This window comes from Coregonus clupeaformis, chromosome 27 (genome assembly GCF_020615455.1).
Source record: "Coregonus clupeaformis isolate EN_2021a chromosome 27, ASM2061545v1, whole genome shotgun sequence".
NCBI lineage: Eukaryota > Metazoa > Chordata > Actinopteri > Salmoniformes > Salmonidae > Coregonus > Coregonus clupeaformis.
In genome coordinates this window covers 34,617,747-34,638,309 of record NC_059218.1, presented here as the reverse complement: position 1 = coordinate 34,638,309, position 20,563 = coordinate 34,617,747, and the positions used below count along the sequence as shown (strand labels likewise).

The 20,563-nt window shown below is 43.2% G+C and overlaps 1 protein-coding gene across 4 annotated transcripts in view; it reads right to left on the bottom strand.

The window, feature by feature from the left end:
- The window catches only part of LOC121541880 (leucine-rich repeat and calponin homology domain-containing protein 2), a 77,715-nt gene that overhangs the window by 14,499 nt on the left and 42,653 nt on the right, over positions 1-20,563 (bottom strand). For 2 of the 4 annotated variants that reach the window (XM_041851238.2, XM_041851241.2), the window contains 10 exons: positions 19,562-19,629; positions 19,087-19,191; positions 16,075-16,143; positions 15,234-15,296; positions 14,716-14,764; positions 14,446-14,484; positions 13,924-14,061; positions 6,848-6,898; positions 6,653-6,716; positions 3,912-4,018 (listed from right to left, as the gene is read on the bottom strand). In XM_041851238.2, coding sequence (XP_041707172.2) covers positions 3,912-4,018; positions 6,653-6,716; positions 6,848-6,898; positions 13,924-14,061; positions 14,446-14,484; positions 14,716-14,764; positions 15,234-15,296; positions 16,075-16,143; positions 19,087-19,191; positions 19,562-19,629 — 753 coding nt within the window. The remainder of the gene's footprint in view (positions 1-3,911; positions 4,019-6,652; positions 6,717-6,847; positions 6,899-13,923; positions 14,062-14,445; positions 14,485-14,715; positions 14,765-15,233; positions 15,297-16,074; positions 16,144-19,086; positions 19,192-19,561; positions 19,630-20,563) is intronic. The other 2 variants (XM_041851239.2, XM_041851240.2) reach the window with 2 other exon arrangements.

Genomic DNA, 20,563 nt, shown 5'->3' with positions numbered 1-20,563 from the left:
GATGTTATCTCTGAGATTAATCATGCTTGTAAAATACATTTATCCTGAATGTGGGAATATTTAGTCAAATGGGTGGATTGTTAGATTAATTTGGATTTTAAGAATAATTACTAAAGGATTTCACCCCAAATACAGTATAAATGTTAGAATTATCATGTAGTGTCAACCCACTAACAGAGGGGGCGGTACTAAACATTCAAGGGTGAAGGGGAAGGCAGAAACTGTTTAGAAAACCCACCTAAAGGTGGGAGGAGTCAAGTCCAGGAGGTATAAAATCGTATGTTTGTGTCTTTGGCGCCAGAGCTCTCCATGAATAAATATACAGATAATACTTGTTGGTTGTGGACCTTGAATCATTGATGATTAAAACCAGAGCCTTACAACCTCTGGTAATGATTCAAGCTTAGGTTGAATTAGAGATATAAATTCACATGACACCCTCTCAATCAGAAAGATTTCTGGCTCCCAGGTGTCTTTTATACAGGTAACGAGTTGAGATTAGGAGCACACTCTTAAAGGGAGTGCTCCTAATCTCAGTGTGTTACCTGTATAAAAGACACCTGTCCACAGAAGCAATCAATCAATCAGATTCCAAACTCCCCACCATGGCCAAGACCAAAGAGCTCTCCAAGGATGTCAGGGACAAGATTGTAGGCCTACACAAGGCTGGAATGGGCTACAAGACCATCGCCAAGCAGCTTGGTGAGAAGGTGACAACAGTTGGTGCGATTATTCGCAAATGGAAGAAACACAAAATAACTGTATATCTCCCTCGGCCTGGGGCTCCATGCAAGATCTCACCTCGTGGAGTTGCAATGATCATGAGAACGGTGAGGAATCAGCCCAGAACTACACGGGAGGATCTTGTCAATGATCTCAAGGCAGCTGGGACCATAGTCACCAAGAAAACAATTGGTAACACACTACGCCGTGAAGGACCTGCAGCGCCCGCAAGGTCCCCCTGCTCATGAAAGCACATATACAGGCCCGTCTGAAGTTTGCCAATGTACAACTGAATGATTCAGAGGAGAACTGGGTGAAAGTGTTGTGGTCAGATGAGACCAAAATCGAGCTCTTTGGCATCAACTCAACTCGCCGTGTTTGGAGGAGGAGGAATGCTGCCTATGACCCCAAGAACACCATCCCCACCGTCAAACATGGAGGTGGAAACATTATGCTTTGGGGGTGTTTTTCTGCTAAGGGGACAGGACAACTTCACCACATCAAAGGGACGATGGACAGGGCCATGTACCGTCAAATCTTGGGTGAGAACCTCCTTCCCTCAGCCAGGGCATTGAAAATGGGTCGTGGATGGGTATTCCAGCATGACAATGACCCAAAACACACGGCCAAGGCAACAAAGGAGTGGCTCAAGAAGAAGCACATTAAGGTCCTGGAGTGGCCTAGCCAGTCTCCAGACCTTAATCCCATAGAAAATCTGTGGAGGGAGCTGAAGGTTCGAGTTGCCAAACGTCAGCCTCGAAAACGTAATGACTTGGAGAAGATCTGCAAAGAGGAGTGGGACAAAATCCCTCCTGAGATGTGTGCAAACCTGGTGGCCAACTACAAGAAACGTCTGACCTCTGTGATTGCCAACAAGGGTTTTGCCACCAAGTTCTAAGTCATGTTTTGCAGAGTGGTCAAATACTTATTTCCCTCATTAAAATGCAAATCAATTTATAACATTTTTGACATTCGTTTTTCTGTATTTTTTTGTTGTTATTCTGTCTCTCACTGTTCAAATAAACCTACCATTAAAATTATAGACTGATCATGTCTTTGTCAGTGGGCAAATGTACAAAATCAGCAGGGGATCAAATACTTTTTTCCCCTCACTGTAACAAAGAGCTGCAGTCAGCTTCAGAATGGGTGGCAAGAAATAAGTTAGTCCTAAATATTTCAAAAACTAAATGGATTTTATTTGGGACAAATCATTTATTAAACCCTAAATGTGGAATTTCAGCAAGTTGTGGAGACTAAACTACTTGGAGTAACCCTAGATTGTAAACTGTCATGGTGAAAACATATTGATACAACAGTAGCTAAGATGGGGAGAGGTCTGTCCATAATAAAGCACTGTTCTGCCTTCTTAACAACGCTATCAACAAGGCAGGTCCTACAGGCCCTAGTTTTGTCGCACCTGGACTGCTGTCCAGTCGTGTGGTCAGGTGCCACAAAGAGGGACTTAAGAAAATTACAACTGGCCCAGAACAGGGTAACACGGCTGGCCCTTAAATGTACACGAAGATTTAACATTAATAACATGCATGTCAATCTCTCCTTGCTCAAAGTAGAGGAGAGATTGACTTCATCACTACTTGTGAGAAGTATTGACATGTTGAATGCACTGAGCTGTCAGTTTAAACTACTAGCACACAGCTCATACACCAATGCATACCCCACAAGACATGCCACCAGGGGTCTCTTCACAGTCCCCAAGTCCAGAACAGACTATGGGAGGCACAAAGTACTACATAGAGCCAGGACTACATGGAACTCTATTCCACATCAGGTAACTGATGCAAGCAGTAGAATCATATTTTAAAAGACAGACACAGCGAGATCTGTGAAGAGACACATGCATACACACACAAACAATAACATACGCACTAAGAGTAGCTGCTGCCTTGGCAGGAACGACTGGGGATCCATAATAAATACAGTCATGCGAGCATAACTTTTGAAGTTATGGTTGGTCCTGGGAATTGAACCCACTATTCTGGTGTAGCAAGCGCCATGCTCTACCAACTGAGATACAGAGGACCACACACACACACACAGACACAGTATTCAGACCCCTTGACTTTTTCCACATTTTGTTACGTTACAGCCTTAGTCTAAAATTGATGAAATCGTTTTTTTCCCCATCAGCAATCTACACACAATACCCCATAATGACAAAGCATAAACAATTCATAAAAAATAAAAAACTGAAATATTACATTTACATAAGTGTTCAGACTCTTCACTCAGTACTTTGTTGAAGCACCTTTGGCAGCAATTACAGCCCCAAGTCTTCTTGTGTATGACGCTACAAGCTTGGCACACCTGTATTTGGGTAGTTTCTCCCATTCTTCTCTGCAGATCCTCTCAAGCTCTGTCAGTTTGGATATACCAGATATATTTAATTTAAATGAAAAATTAATGCATTCACTAACTGTAAGTCGCTCTGGATAAGCGCGTCTGCTAAATGACTAAAATGTCAAATGTAAATGTAAACTATTTCACTCCACAGCTCCAACTAAATGTGGACGTGCAATGTGCATGCTTCTGGGGAGTGACCCACTGGGATGCTGTCGAAAGCGCAACACTACCTGTAGCTGTCTGGAGGAACAAGTAGTGACACGTCGAGAATTCTGAGGAACTCCAGACAACATGAAAGAGCCCATTCAAGCCTCATCAGATGAGGAAAACATTGCAGAACTACAGTAATATATTCTCCTGTCAACTCCGCCAATGCAAGAGGCGTTTGTCCACACCTGATAAATAGCTGCTGATTGTCCTTCAAATTCTTGACACATTTTTTATAAATGATTCAGTAAATTTAGTGGAGAATGAAAAGGACTGCTACATAAGTCTAATCGGATTACTTGAGGTTAGAGCGTTGGGCCAGTAACCGAAAGGTTGCTGGTTCCAATACCGAAGTAGACAAGGTGAAAAAGTATGTTGCTGTGCCCTTGAGCAAGGCACTTAACCCTAATTGCTCCAGGGACGCTGTACAATGGCGACCCTGGCCGTGACCCCATTCCCTGTGGGTTGCTCAGGGGGAGTTGGGATATGAAAAATAAAAATAAAATTAAAAAAAACTTTTCCATTACACATGTGTATAACAGTACAAATATAAGCACCCCCCAAAAAATGATGATCTTTTAGTCATTGTTTGTCATCTGGTGTTTTCGGAGTGTCCTGACCTGCCGTAGGACGCCAATCTGCTCCATCTCCTCTCTCAGGTGTTCCATCTTCCTCCTCATAGTGAAACTGGGGTCTGACGACTCTTGACGGCTGCTTCGACAGAACGCTACAACAACATATAGGAAACATATAGAAATCACTGAAATTACACATTTGGGAACTTTCAAACAATGGACCTCTGGGAATACCATCAGGCCCTGCAGAGATGAGATCAGATTCTAGACTTTTTACTGACCTTACTCCCAGGCTTCCTTCCAACAATAATTGTAACTTTGGAATGTTCAGACTAGGGCTGTGACAGTCATGGAATTTCGACAGAGTATGGGAAACCCTGGCCTAAGCAAGCGAAGACTTGTTTGCTACAACATCTTGCTTGTTTTTAAAAAACGGTTATGATAGTTCTTTTATTTTCATGATGGTTTTCATCCATAACTGTCGGTTAACCGGTTATACAGTAATTGTGCAAGACCTAGTCCAGACCAGGGTTACCTCTAGGTCAGTGGAATGTGTATTTCAGTTTTCAGAATTGTTAATAAATACTATATATTATACACTGACTATACCAAACATTACAAACACCTGCTCTTTCCATGACAGACTGACCAGGTGAATCCAGGTGAAAGCTATGATCCCTTATTGATGTCACTTGTTAAATCCATTTTAAAATTAGTGTAGATGAAGGGGAGGAGACAGGTTAAATAATGATTTTTAAGCCTTGAGACAATTGAGACATGGATTGTGTATGTGTGCCATTCAGCGGGTGAATAGGCAAGACAAAAGATTTAAGTGCCTTTGAACGGAGTATGGTAGTAGGTGCCAGGCGCACTGGTTTGTGTCAAGAACTTCAACACTGCTGGGTTTTTCACACTCAACAGTTTCCTGTCTGTATCAAGAACGGTCCACTACCCAAAGGACATCCAGCCAACTTGACACAACTGTGGGAAGCATTGGAGTCAATATGGGCCAGCATCCCTGTGCAACGCTTTCCAACACCTTGTAGATAGAGTCCATGCCCCGACGAATTGAGGCTGTTCTGAGGTCAAAAGGTGGTGCAACTCAATATTAGGAAGGTTTTCTTAATGTTTTGTATACTCAATGTATAGCATTATGCAATAATGAGACTATAGCTACTCCTAAGGAAATCTCCTTAGTGTCCTTTCTGTGGGTTCAACACCACATCGCTTGGTTTTTGTAAACCATTTATTAATAGTGAAATACCATGGAAATTCCACTGAACTCCTCCACCATTTTCCTTGGAAGGAAAGTTGATAAGGTCGTCTCACACATCATTGTTAGCATGGCAACAGAGACAAAATAATCTGGAACTAAGGTCAAAGGTCCAGTGATTGACCGGGAGTGCAGGACAGAGCGCAACTCTGACAGGGACACCATTTTCCTGTTTGTTGGATATCTATGACCCCCATTAATAGTTTGTCTTCTCATCCTCTTGCACTGAGGCACATGCTTGACACACAGTTGACATTGTAGAGTGCCTTCAGAAAGTATTCATTCCACATTTTGTTGTGTTACAGCCTGAATTCAAAATTGATTCAATTTATTTTTTCTCACCCATCTACACACAATACCCCATAATGACAAAGTGAAAACATGTTTTTAGAAATTTTTGAAAATGTATTGAAAATAAAATACAGAAATGTATCATTTACATAAGTATTCACACCCCTGAGTCAATTCATGTTACAATCACCTTTGGCAGCGATTACAGCTGTGAGTCTTTCTGGTTAAGTCTCTAAGAGCTTGGCACACCTGGATTGTACAATATTTGCACATTATTATTTTTTAAATTCATCAAGCTCTGTCAAGTTGGTTGTTGATCATTGCTAAACAGCCATTTTGAAGTATTGTCCTTCTGTAAGGTGAATTTGTCTCCCAGTGTCTGTTGGAAAGCAGACTGAACCAGGTTTTCCTCTAGGATTTTGACTGTGCTTAGCTATATTCCGTTTATTTTTATCCCCAAAAAACTGCCTAGTCCTTGCCGATGACAAGCATACCCATAACATGATGTAGCCACCATCGTGCTTGAAAATATGTAGAGTGTAATTAATAACAACATCATGCTGAAAAGGATATTCAATGTCTGCTTTTTACCCATCTACCAATAGGTGCCCTTCTTTGCGAGGCATTGGAAAACCTCCCTTGTCTATGTGGTTGAATCTGTGTTTGAAATTCACTGCTCGACTGAGGGACCTTCCAGATAATTGTATGTGTGGGGTAAAGAGATGAGATATTACCATAACATAGTGGTTGAATACTTATTGACTAAAGACATCGCAACTTTTCATTTTTGATTAATTTGTAAAAAACGTTTAAAACATAATTCCACTTTGATATTATGGGGTATTGTGTACAGGCCAGTGACACAAAATCTAAATTTAATCAATTCAGGCTGTAACACAACAAAATGTGGAAAAAGTCAAGGGGTGTGAAGAAGTCATGAACAAATGTATCACCATGCTTGGGACAAGCTGCAACAGGTCCATACTTACACAGAATCACTCTATTACTTTCTAGATAAATGCCGTTAATAATATACCCTGCCTCATACTTGCTCACCATGTTCAAGCTCATTGCTCCATATGTTATCTGTTTTACAGTTATTTAACAGGTTAAATACCTTAACTTGAAGATATTGAAATGTGTTAATTGTATGTGTGCCATTTAATAAATAAAAGCGCGATAAGGAATGACTGTAACCCCTGAAAGATTCATTCAGGCTTACATGATCTTGGCTTCAGACCAAACACTGTGAGGGTGGTGCTAAAATCAGCATTCCGCATCACCTCCTGCAGACAAAACACATGACAAGTTTATGGGAAAGATAGATCAGACAATTTAGATATTTGCTTAAGTATGTGCTAATATTATTTGGATGAATGCGATTTTACTGTGCATTTGATTGAATAGCAATTCACACCTCACACTCATCATTCCCACTGGAGTTTCTTCGGGCGCTCTGGCACTTGTACTATGAGAAGAGAAGACACATGAAGAAAGAGCTTTACTCCATGGTCTAGCCTAGAACCTAGTGTAGGCTACTAGCTGAATCCTCTCATTTATACTGAACAAAAGTATAAACTCAACATGCAAACATTTCAAAGATTTTACTGAGTTACAGTTCAGCCCTAATTTATGGATTTCATGGGTGGGCCTGGGAGGGCATAGGCCCACCCACTGGGCTTTATTACAGACATAAATACACATCCCCCCACCCAAACCCAGCCTGGGGAAGAAAAGGGGTTATTTTCATAAAGTGGGTAATATGAAACCGTTAATAATATGTTCACAACTACAAGTCCAGCCATATTGAGGTGTGCATGGGGTAAACACTTGAGCTTGCTCTTGACATAGGTGCTGCTTCTAAAACAGGGAACATTAACAAGATTCACCCACAGGCAGATTTTTTTCTTGAGCAGATGGTCAGGGGGCCGGAACATAATTACATATAATTTGTAGACTACAAATTGACCACAAGAAGCCCAAACAGATATAATATTTCACTAAAACAGAATCATTTCAAACCTTGCTTACATTTGTATACAATCACATATCTCTCTATTATGCGTGGAAATGCTTTGGAACAGATTCCCTAAATTAAAACCACTTGGAGCTGATTTCCTGGTGTTTTTACAGTCTTTTATGTCCAACAATAAAACACATTAAACTTCTTTAGGCAGTCTCACTATCATCTCCATAACCCTCGAGCAACGTTATGATTTCTCTATTGATATTTTCAGTTTAACGCATCACTTTCTCATTTACAATTATGTCTGAAAAACATGGGCCACACAGAGAAAAAAATGTAAATCACACAAGCAGATCGTTTTGTCACTTCCATTTGAACGCGTCACTTGTTTCCGTGCTACGCTGTTTGTTGCTGCATGGCTACCTGCCAAACTTGCCCTTTAATCTATCTTCATTTAACACGTTTTACCAACGTCTTAGTTATTTGTATATTTTTTACTCGCTCGACCTTTTTCATTCTACTTTTTCACCCCGGACGCTTTATCTGGACAACATACAGTGGGGAAAGAAAGTATTTAGTCAGCCACCAATTGTGCAAGTTCTCCCACTTAAAAAGATGAGAGAGGCCTGTAATTTTCATCACAGGTACACGTCAACTATGACAGACAAAATGAGGAAAAAAAATCCAGAAAATCACATTGTAGGATTTTTAATGAATTTATTTGCAAATTATGGTGGAAAATAAGTATTTGGTCAATAACAAAAGTTTCTCAATACTTTGTTATATACCCTTTGTTGGCAATGACACAGGTCAAACGTTTTCTGTAAGTCTTCACAAGGTTTTCACACACTGTTGCTGGTATTTTGGCCCATTCCTCCATGCAGATCTCCTCTAGAGCAGTGATGTTTTGGGGCTGTCGCTGGGCAACACGGACTTTCAACTCCCTCCAAAGATTTTCTATGGGGTTGAGATCTGGAGACTGGCTAGGCCACTCCAGGACCTTGAAATGCTTCTTACGAAGCCACTCCTTCGTTGCCCGGGCGGTGTGTTTGGGATCATTGTCATGCTGAAAGACCCAGCCACGTTTCATCTTCAATGCCCTTGCTGATAGAAGGAGGTTTTCACTCAAAATCTCACGATACATGGCCCCATTCATTCTTTCCTTTACACTAATCAGTCGTCCTGGTCCCTTTGCAGAACAAAAGCCCCAAAGCATGATGTTTCCACCCCCATGCTTCACAGTAGGTATGGTGTTCTTTGGATGCAACTCAGCATTCTTTGTCCTCCAAACACGACGAGTTGAGTTTTTACCCAAAAAGTTATATTTTGGTTTCATCTGACCATATGACATTCTCCCAATCCTCTTCTGGATCATCCAAATGCACTCTAGCAAACTTCAGACGGGCCTGGACATGTACTGGCTTAAGCAGGGGGACACGTCTTGCACTGCAGGATTTGAGTCCCTGGCGGCGTAGTGTGTTACTGATGGTAGGCTTTGTTACTTTGGTCCCAGCTCTCTGCAGGTCATTCACTAGGTCCCCCCATGTGGTTCTGGGATTTTTGCTCACCGTTCTTGTGATCATTTTGACCCCACGGGGTGAGATCTTGCGTGGAGCCCCAGATCGAGGGAGATTATCAGTGGTCTTGTATGTCTTCCATTTCCTAATAATTGCTCCCACAGTTGATTTCTTCAAACCAAGCTGCTTACCTATTGCAGATTCAGTCTTCCCAGCCTGGTGCAGGTCTACAATTTTGTTTCTGGTGTCCTTTGACAGCTCTTTGGTCTTGGCCATAGTGGAGTTTGGAGTGTGACTGTTTGAGGTTGTGGACAGGTGTCTTTTATACTGATAACAAGTTCAAACAGGTGCCATTAATACAGGTAACGAGTGGAGGACAAAGGAGCCTCTTAAAGAAGAAGTTACAGGTATGTGAGAGCCAGAAATCTTGCTTGTTTGTAGGTGACCAAATACTTATTTTCCACCATAATTTGCAAAGAAATTCATAAAAAATCCTACAATGTGATTTTCTGGATTTCGTTTTCTCATTTTGTCTGTCATAATTGACGTGTACCTATGATGAAAATTACAGGCCTCTCTCATCTTTTTAAGTGGGAGAACTTGCACAATTGGTGGCTGACTAAATACTTTTTTCCCCCACTGTAGCTTCAGTGTGTAAATTAGCTAGAAAGATGTGTCGGCATCGAGTAATTGGCTCTGGCCCCCTCCCAGTTAGGGCGAATGATGAGCTCTACAGCAGAGTCTCACAACTCAATCGCTGGTTGAAAACTGTTTTCTGCCCCTCCCAAAAGATATCATTTGTAGATAATTGGCCCTCTTTCTGGGACTCACCCACAAATGGACTCCATCCTAGCTGGAGGGGTGCTCTCATTTTATCTACCAACATAGACAGGGCTCTAACTCCTCTAGCTCCACAATGAGACAGGGTGCAGGCCAGGCAGCAGGCTTTTAGCCAGCCTGCCAGCTTAGTGGAGTCTGCCACTAGCACAGTCAGTGTAGTCAGCTCAGCTATCCCCATTGAGACCATGTCTGTGCCTCGATCTAGGTTGAGCAAAACTAAACATGGCGGTGGTTGCCTTAGCAATCTCACTGGAATAAAGACCCCCTCCATTCCTGTCATTATTGAAAGAGATTGTGATATCTCACATCTCAAAATAAGGCTACTTAATGTTAGATACCGCAGTTATGGTCAATGAACTAATCACTGATCATAATCTTGATGTGATTGGCCTGACTGGAGGTGTTGCTAACATTTACGATAGCAAATGTCAATTTACCCCCCCCCCAAAAAAAAAAAAATATGACTGCGTTTTTGTCTTTTGAGCTTCTAGTCATGAAATCTATGCAGCCTACTCAACCACTTTTTATAGCTACTGTTTACAGGCCTCCTGGGCCGTATACAGAGTTCCTCACTGAGTTTCCTGAATTCCTATCAGACCTTGTAGTCATGGCAGATAATATTCTACTTTTTGGTGACTTTAATATTCACATGGAAAAGTCCACAGACCCACCCCAAAAGGCTTTTGGAGCCATCATCTACTCAGTGGGTTTTGTCCAACATGTCTCCGGACCTACTCATTGCCACAGTCATACCCTGAATCTAGTTTTGTCCCGTGGAATAAATATTGTGGATCTAAATGTTTTTCCTCATAACCCTGGACTATCGGACCACCATTTTATTACGTTTGCAATCGCAACAAATAATCTGCTCAGACCCCAAACAAGGACCATCAAAAGCCGTGCTATAAATTATAGGACAAGCCAAAGATTCCTAGAGGCCAATCCAGACTCCCTCCACTTACTCAAGGATGTCGGAGTATAAAAATCAGTTAACAACCTAACTGAGGATCTAAATTTAACCTTGCGTAATACCCTAGATGCAGTCGCACCCCTAAAAACAAAAAACATTTGTCACAAGAAACTAGCTCCCTGGTATACAGAAAATACCCGAGCCCTGAAGCAAGCCTCCAGAAAATTGGAACGGAAATGGCGCTCCACCACACTGGAAGTCTTCCTACTACTTGGAAAGAAAGTACAGAGCAATATCGAAGAGCCCTCACTGCTGCTCGATCATCCTATTTTTCCAACCTAATTGAGGAGAATAAGAACAATCCAAAGTGTATATTTGATACTGTCGCAAGGCTAACTAAAAAGCATCATTCCCCAAGAGAGGATGCCTTTCTCTTCAGCAGTGATGAATTCAACTTCTTCGATGAAAAGATCATGATCATTAGAAAGCAAATTACGGACTCCTCTTTAAATCTGCGTATTTCTCCAAAGCTCAGTTGTCCTGAGTTTGCACAAAACTTCCAGGACCTAGGATCAATGGAGACACTCAAGTTTTTTAATCCTGTCTCTTGACACATTCATGAAAATAGTCATGGCCTCTAAACCTTCAAGCTGAATACTGGACCCTATTCAAACTAAACTACTGAAAGAGCTACTTCCTGTGCTTGGCCCTCCTATGATGAACATAATACATGGCTCCCTATCCACTGGATGTGTACCAAACTCACTAAAAGTGGCAGTAATAAAGCCTCTCTTGAAAAAGCCAAACCTTGACCCAGAAAATGTAAAAAACTATTGGCCTATATTGAATCTCCCATTCCTCTCAACATTTTTAGAAAAAGCTGTTGTGCAGCAACTCACTGCCTTCCTGAAGACAACAAATGTATACGAAACAGACCAAGGCTCTGCATCTGTCCTTGTGCTCCTAGACCTTAGTGCTGCTTTTGACACCATCGATCACCAGATTATTTTGGAGAGATTGGAAATCTTAATTGGTCTACACAGACAAGTTCTTGCCTGGTTTGATCTTATCTGTCGGAAAGATATCAGTTTGTCTCTGTGGATGGTTTGTCCTCTGACAAATCAATTGTAAGTTTCGGTGTTTGTCAAGGTTCCATTTTCACTATATATTTTACCTCTTGGTGATGTCATTCGGAAACACAATGTTAACTTTCATTGCTATGCGGACGACACACAGCTCTACATTCCGATGAAACATGGTGAAGCCCCAAAATTGCCTACCCTGGAAGCATGTGTTTCAGACATAAGGAAGTGGATGGCGGCAAATGTTTTACTTTTAAACTCAGACAAAACAGAGATGCTAGTTCTAGGTCCCAAGAAACAAAGAGATCTTCTGTTGGATCTGACAATTATTCTTGATGGTTGTACAGTCGTCTCTGGAACCTGATCTCTCTTTTGACGAACATATCAAGAATATTTCAAGGACAGCTTTTTTCCATCTTCGTAACATTGCAAAAATCAGAAACCTTTTGTCCAAAAATTATGCAGAAAAGCTAATCCATGCTTTTGTCACTTCTAGATTAGACTACTGCAATGCTCTACTCTCCGGTTACCTGAATAAAGCACTAAATAAACTTCAGTTAGTGCTAAACACGGCTGCTAGAATCTTGACTAGAACCAAAAAATTTGATCATATTACTCCAGTGCTAGCCTCTCTACACTGGCTTCCTGTTAATGCTAGGGCTGATTTCAAGGTTTTACTGCTAACCTACAAAGCATTACATGGGCTTGCTTCGACCTCTCTCTCCGATGTGGTCCTGCCGTACATAACTACACGTACGCTATGGTCACAAGACGCAGGCCTCCATATTGTCCCTATAATTTCTAAGCAAACAGCTGGAGGCAGGGCTTTCTCCTATAGAGCTCAATTTTTATGGAATGGTCTGCCTATCCATGTGAGAGACGCAGACTCGGTCTCGACCTTTAAATCTTTACTGAAGACTCATCTCTTCAGTAGGTCCTATGATTTGAGTGTAGTCTGGCCCAGGGGTGCGAAGGTGAACGGAAAGGCACTGGAGCGACAAACCGCCCTTGCTGTGTCTGCCTGGCCAGTTCCTGTCTCTCCATTGGGATTCTCTGCCTCTGACCCTATTACGGGGGCTGAGTCACTGGCTTACTGGTGCTTTCCATGCCGTCCCAAGAGGGGTGCATCACTTGATGTGATCTTCCTGTCCGGTTTGTCGCGCCCTCGGGCTCGTGCAGTGGAGGAGATCTTCGTGGGCTATACTCAGCCTTGTCTCAGGGTAGTAGGTTGGTGGTCTGTTGGTGGTGTGGGGGCTGTGCTTTGGCAAAGTGGGTGGGGTTATATCCTGCCTGGTTGGCCCTGTCTGGGGGTATCGTTGGACGGGGCCACAGTGTGTCTCCCGACCCACCCCCATCTCAGCCTCCAGTATCTATGCTGCAATAGTCTATGTGCCGGGGGGCTAGGGTCAGTCTGTTATATCTGGTGTTATTCTCCTGTCTTATCCGGTGTCCTGTGTGAATTTAAGTATGCTCCCTCTAATTCTCTCTCTCTCTCCCTCCCATCCCGGAGGACCTGAGCCCTAGGACCATGCCTCAGGACCACCTGGCCTGATGACTCCTTGCTGTCCCCAGTCCACCTGGTCGTGCTTCTACTCCAGTTTCCACTCTTCTGCCTGCGGCTATGGAACCCTGACCTGTTCACCGGACGTGCTACCTTGTCCCAGACCAGCTGTTTTCAACTCTCTCTCGCTCTACCGCACCTGCTATTTCAACCTCTAAATGCCCGGCTATGAAAAGCCAAGTGACATTTACTCCTGATGTACTGACCTGTTGCAACCTCTACAACCACTGTGATTATTATTTAACCCTGCTGGTCATCTATGAACATTTGAACATCTTGGAGAAAAATCTGGCCTTAATGGCCATGTACTGTTATAATCTCCACCCGGCACAGCCAGAAGGGGACTGGCCACCCCTCAGAGCCTCGTTCCTCTCTAGGTTTCTTCCTAGGTTTCTGCCTTTCTAGGGAGTTTTTCCTAGCCACCGTACTTCTACATCTGCATTGCTTGCTGTTTGGGGTTTTAGGCTGGGTTTCTGTATAGCACTTTGTGACATCTGCTGATGTAAAAAGGGCTTTATAAATAAAATCTGATTGATACCTAGTATGATGGAAAGCTGCTTTTAATGGCCTATGCTTCAAGTAAGTAAGAGTGCATTGTGAAAGTCATGGTCTCATACCTTTAGATAATCTTTCCTCAGATACTTGTTCCTCCTGCGCTCCTCGTTCTGGTTGAGTACGGGTGGAACCTCTGGCCATTTTGGCTCTGTGTCAGACTCTGACTTCAGACTGCCATCGAAGGAGCAGGAAGAGGATGGCTGCAGTGAGACAAAGGTGAAAGGTCAAGGTACTGGACACTGTACTGATCAAATGGCAATGCAATAATGGACAAAAAAACCTTAGCTTAAGCAGCACAAGCCTTTAATATAAAGGGGTGAAGTCTAAAGCCTCCCCTTACATCACTAAAGGTAAAAAGGTAACATGCACACAAGTGGAGGCTGCTGAGGGGAGAACGGCTCATAATAATGGCCGGAACGGAGCAAATGGAATGGCATCAAACACCTGGATACCATTCCACTGACTCCTCTCCAGGCATTACCACGAGCCCCAATTAAGGTGCCACCAACCCCCTGTGATGCACACAGACACATCATCACATGCATGATGATGAGGGTGAGAAAACAAAGGAATGAATGGGTGACCTCAGAGAAAGCCGTGTCATCGTCTGTGAAGTCAGGGTTCTTTCCGGAGACAGAGAGAAAGAAAAATATGAGTGAAACCCAGACACCAAAACCAAAGACCACACACACATTGACACTTTAAAAGTGGAACTGAAAATATGACTGAATTTTGCCGATGAGATGAATGAGTGAAAAGGAAGAAATCATTGCTAGTATTACTCGCACAAATGGAAAGAATGAATTGTTTGTTTCCTGTAGGAAACAGAAGGTACAGAAAGTCCAGTTCATTACCTGCCCACTCAGCACTGACGCTCCACTGCTCCCTTCATCCAGAGAGGCACTGCGAGTGAGACAGGAAAACACACCGACTCACTCTGTGTCACACATACAAACTTACATTCGTGCGCAATACCGGTATTTGCAGTATACTGGAGAATGTGTGTCAGCACTAGAGGGCAGCCAACAATAAATAACACCAGACAGACACAGAGTTTTTACTTTAAACACCTTACTCATCATCATACTCATACAATATGATTTGTGCTTACTCATACTCTTGTCATAGTAGTTACTTGTAGTAATAGCTATACTATGACAATATCCTATAACATGAGTCATGGGGCCAGTTTCAACGGAGCATGAATGGACCATGCTTTTTAGTCCATTACTAAGCTTAACCTGTGCCCAGGAAACCATTTAGTTTTATGCAACCGAACCATGGTCTCGTTGATACGGTATACAGTACACACCTGTCAGAGCAGAATGTGAGGGGCAGTAGTCGTGTTGAGGCAGAGCTGTGCTGTACGTACCTGCGGATGGCCTGGCAGGAGGACCTCTGTTTGCTGCTGGAGCTGCCAGAGTGACTGAGGAACCTGGACAGGTAAACATAGGGAGGAGGCATTATTAAGCAATAAGGCCAGAGGAGGTGTGGTATATGGCCAATATACCACGGCTAAGGGCTGTTCTTACGCACAATGCAACGCGGAGTGCCTGGACACAGCCCTTAGCTGTAGTATTTTGGCGATATATCACAAACCCCCGAGGTGCCTTATTGCTATTATAAACTGGTTACCAACGTAATTAGAGCAGTAAGAATAAATATTTTGTCATACCCGTGGTATACGGTCTGATATACCACGGCTGTCAGCCAATCAGCATTCAGGGCTCGAACCACCCAGTTTATAAGTAAGGATTAGTACAATTTCTCGGTTTTCTTTGCAGGCACAATGTGTTAAGACAGCCATGGTATGGAAGGTGGATTTAAGACCTGGAGACCAACAGACAATATCTCTAATGCGGTGTTTCTTAATTCTGGTCCTGGGGACCCAAACAGGTGCACATTTTTGTTTTTGCCTTAGCACTACACCTGGTTCAAATAATCAAAACTTGATTTCATGATTGAGTTGATCATTTGATTCAGCTGTGTAGTGCTAGGGCAAAAACTAAAATGTGGGTCTGCAGGACCAGAATTAAGGAACACTGCTCTAATGGTGTGCATCCATGTCATCTCACAACAACATAAAAACGTGTAGTTTCAGGCACAGAAACATTTCAAAATAATTTAACATGCACCACCTGAGTCTTGCATACATACATCCACCTCCTTTAGCTTTCAAAATCTCACTCTGTCACACATATATCTCCCTCTACCTGTGTGCTCGGCCGGCAACCCTCCTTCGATGAATTAGACTCTCTGCTCTACAAATTAAGGACCGTCGTCTAGTAGCCACACATCATGTGTGCACCAATCAGGTCCAAGGAAGAGGGGAGGTTGGGGAGCAGGAGATGGATGAAGCAGGGAGGGAAGAAGAGAAGAGGGGAACCAATGACGGGGAGGGTTGTTAGTTGCAGAGCGGGAAGAGAGATAGTTAGAACGTGGTGATGGAGTAACTTCAGGAGAAAAAGGAGCAGTAAAATGTCTGGAAAGGACCTAAGCTCTGCCTATATAATGGATCAAATGCAGAGAATATAGAAAAACCCAATACAAAAGAAATGATAACATGTACTCTTCACATATCACCTGCTGTCTGCAACAGTTATGGCTGGCTCTCGCTGACTATTGATTGTAAGTAAGCTACACTGAACAAAAATATAAATGCAACTTGCAACAATTTCAAAGATTTTACTGAGTTACAGTTCATATAAGGAAACCAGTCAATTGAAATAAATTCATTAGGCCCTAATCTATGGATTTCACATGACTGGGAATACAAACATGCATTTGTTGGTCCCAGATACCTTTAAAAAAAGTAGGGGCGTGGATCAGAAAACCAGTCAGTACCTGGAGTGACCACCATTTGCCTCATGCAGCACAACACATCTCCTTCACATAGAGTTGATCAGGCTGTTGATTGTGGCCTGTAGAATGTTGTCCCACTCCTCTTCAATGGCTGTGCGAAGTTGCTAGATATTGGAGGGAACTGGAACACGCTGTCGTACACATCGATACAGAGCATCCCAAACATGCTCAATGGGTGACAAGTCTGGTCAGTATGCAGGCCATGGAAGAACTGGGACATTTTCAGCTTCCAGGAATTGTGTACAGATCCTTGCGACATGGGGCCGTGCATTGTCATGCTGAAACATGAGGTGATGAACATCAGGATCTCGTCACGGTATCTCTGTGCATTCAAATTGCCATCGATAAAATGCAATTGAGTTCGTTGTCCGTAGCTTATGACTGACCGTACCATAACCCCACCGCCGCCATGGGGCACTCTGTTCACAACGTTGACATCAGCAAACCGCTCGCCCACACAACGCCATCTGCCCGGTACAGTTGAAACCGGGATTCATCTGTGAAGAGCACACTTCTCCAGCGTGCCAGTGACCATTAAAGGTGAGCATTTGCCCACTGAAGTCTGTTACGATGCCGAACTGCAGTCAGGTCAAGACCCTGGTGAGGAAGACGAGCATGCAGATGAGCTTCCCTGAGATGGTTTCTGACAGTTTGTGCAGAAATTCTTCAGTTGTGCAAACAGTTTCATCAGATGTACGGGTAGCTGGTCTCAGACAATCCCACAGGTGAAGAAGCCGGATGTGGAGGTCCTGGGCTGACGTGATTACACTTGGTCTGCGGTTGTGACGCCGGTTGGACGTACTGCCAAATGACTTTGGTAGAAAAATGAACATTCAGTTCTCTGGGCCCCGTGTAGCTCAGTTGGTAGAGCATGGCGCTTGCAACACCAGGGTTGTGGGTTCGATTCCCACGGGGGGCCAGTATGAAAATGTATGCACTCACTAACTGTATGTCGCTCTGGATAATAGCGTCTGCTAAATGACTAAAATGCAAATGTAAAATGAAACAGCTTGGGTGGACATTACTGCAGTCAGCATGCCAATTGCACGCTCCCTCATGGGACCAACACTTTACATGTTGCGTTTATATTTTTGTTCAGTATAATAACTGTGGTTAGAAGCCCAATAATGATGCAGAAACCCATAACTGTCAGGGGTGTAAATCAAGTCCTTATCGTCACCACCCAACATTCTGGGAAACTGAAAAGAAGAGTCCCTCCCCTTCCCAACCCTCTCCTCCAAGAACATTCCAGGACATTCCTGCCCTTGCACTGAAGAGAGGTCAAGGGTAGAGAGAGGGAGCAGATGTGAGGTGGGGTGGGGATGCTGAACTAAGCAGTGGTGTAGACAGAGAGATATTGTACGACCCTGCCTTACACAGGAAGCGGCACAGGTCCTAATCCAGGCACTTGTCATCTCCCGTCTGGATTACTGCAACTCGCTGTTGGCTGGGCTCCCTGCCTGTGCCATTAAACCCCTACATCTCATCCAGAACGCCGCAGCCCGTCTGGTGTTCAACCTTCCCAAGTTCTCTCACGTCACCCCGCTCCTCCGCACACTCCACTGGCTTCCAGTTGAAGCTTGCATCTGCTACAAGACCATGGTGCTTGCCTACGGAGCTGTGAGGGGAACGGCACCTCTGTACCTTCAGGCTCTGATCAGTCCCTACACCCAAACGAGGGCATTGTGTTCATCCACCTCTGGCCTGCTGGCCCCCCTACCTCTGCGGAAGCACAGTTCCCGCTCAGCCCAGTCAAAACTGTTCGCTGCTCTGGCACCCCAATGGTGGAACAAGCTCCCTCACGATGCCAGGACAGCGGAGTCACTCACCACCTTCCGGAGACACTTAAAACCCCACCTCTTTAAGGAATACCTGGGATAGGATAAAGTAATCCTTCTACCCCCCCCTTACCCCACCACAAAAAATTAAATTAAATAAAAAAATAATTGTAAAGTGGTTGTCCCACTGGCTATCATAAGGTGAATGCACCAATTTGTAAGTTGCTCTGGATAAGAGCGTCTGCTAAATGACATAAATGTAAATGTAAATGTAATATTGGGCTAGGGGCAGTGGTGTGGAGGACAGAGGCTGTGTCTACACTTGACACTTACATGCAACTTCTGCTATCAGAATACGAAGCTTGCATTGAAAACACGGGTCTAGACACACAAAAGTCACTTTGTGCTCTGATTGTGTTCAGATCTGACCACTTCAGGAGTTGGTCAGGGATGCATTGTGTGCGGATTTCTCCTCAGTCTGGATGCAAGAGAGATACATTATGGCGCTAGGGGCAGGGCAGAGCTCAGGGTGAGGTGAGGTCAGAGAGGAGTGGCCATGGCAGGCGTCAGAGGTCAGCCTCTTACCTGTTCTGTTGCTCCTGCTGCAGGAGCTGGACAGCGATCTTCCTCAGATCCAGCACCTCCTTCAGCTCATCCTCATCCTCTTCAACTAGCTGATCTTTATCAGAGCTGCAGGAAACAGGGACATGACAGTTCAGTTAGAAGCCAAAACCTATGCCACCTACTTCACACTCACTATAATAGCATTAACTGAGTATGTGGCCATACTATAGTGGCAGATATCCAACGACATAGCCTTCTCAGCATGTCTACTGTCTGGGCCTGTTGTTATATTATGTCACTACTGGTATTATCTACAGCTGCTAATTATCAACTCACCTACAGTACATTAACTATTAATTAATTATTTAAGGAGACTGATAGATCAATATTATTTCAGTTCAAGCTTATAGAACTTAAAAGGTGAATTTTCTTCCCTTCCTCCTTCCTTCTGTCTATCCAAGTGTAGTTTATTATTATATTATTAGTGAGGACTTACCCAGACTCCTCTTTCCAGTTCTCCTTATCTTTGCTTTGGTGTGACTTGTTAAGAACCTTCTCCAATTCCTGACACACAGAACAAAAAGTCAGTTGTACTAACTCAATAAAATCATTTTTATAACAGATACAGTACCAGTCAAAAGTTTTAGAACACCTACTCATTCCAGGGTTTTCTATATTTTTACTATTTTCTACATTGTACAATAATAGTGAAGACATCATAACTATGAAATAACACATATGGAATCATGTAGTAACCAAAAAAGTGATAAACAAATAAACAAATATTTTATATTTGAAACTCTTCAAAGTAGCCACCCTTTGCCTTGATGACAGCTTTGCACACTCTTGGCATTCTCTCAACCAGCTTCATGAGGTAGTCACCTGGAATGCATTTCAATTAACAGGTGTGCCTTGTTAAAAGTTAATTTGTGGAATTTCTTTCCTTCTTAATGTGTTTGAGGCAATCAGTTGTGTTGTGACAAGGTAGGGTTGCTATACAGAAGATAGCCCTATTTGGTAAAAGACCAAGTCCATATTATGGCAAGAACAGTTCAAATAAGCAAATAGAAACGACAGTCCATCATTACTTTAAGACATGAAGGTCAGTCAATCCGGAACATTTCAAGAACTTTGAACGTTTCTTCAAGTGCAGTCACAAAAACCATCAAGCACTATGATGAAACTGGCTCTCATGAGGTCCGCCACAGGAATGGAAGACCCAGAGTTACCTCTGCTGCAGAGGATAAGTTCATTAGAGTTAACTGCACCTCAGATTGCAGCCCAAATAAATGCTTCACAGAGTTCAAGTAACAGACACATCTCAACATCAACTGTTCAGAGGAGACTGCATGAATCAGGCCACGAGCAATGGATATTAGACCGGTGGAAATCTGTCCTTTGAGATTTTTGGTTCCAATCGCTGTGTCTTTGTGAGACGCAGAGTAGGTGAACGGATGATCTCTGTATGTGTGGTTCCCACCGTAAAGCATGAAGGTAG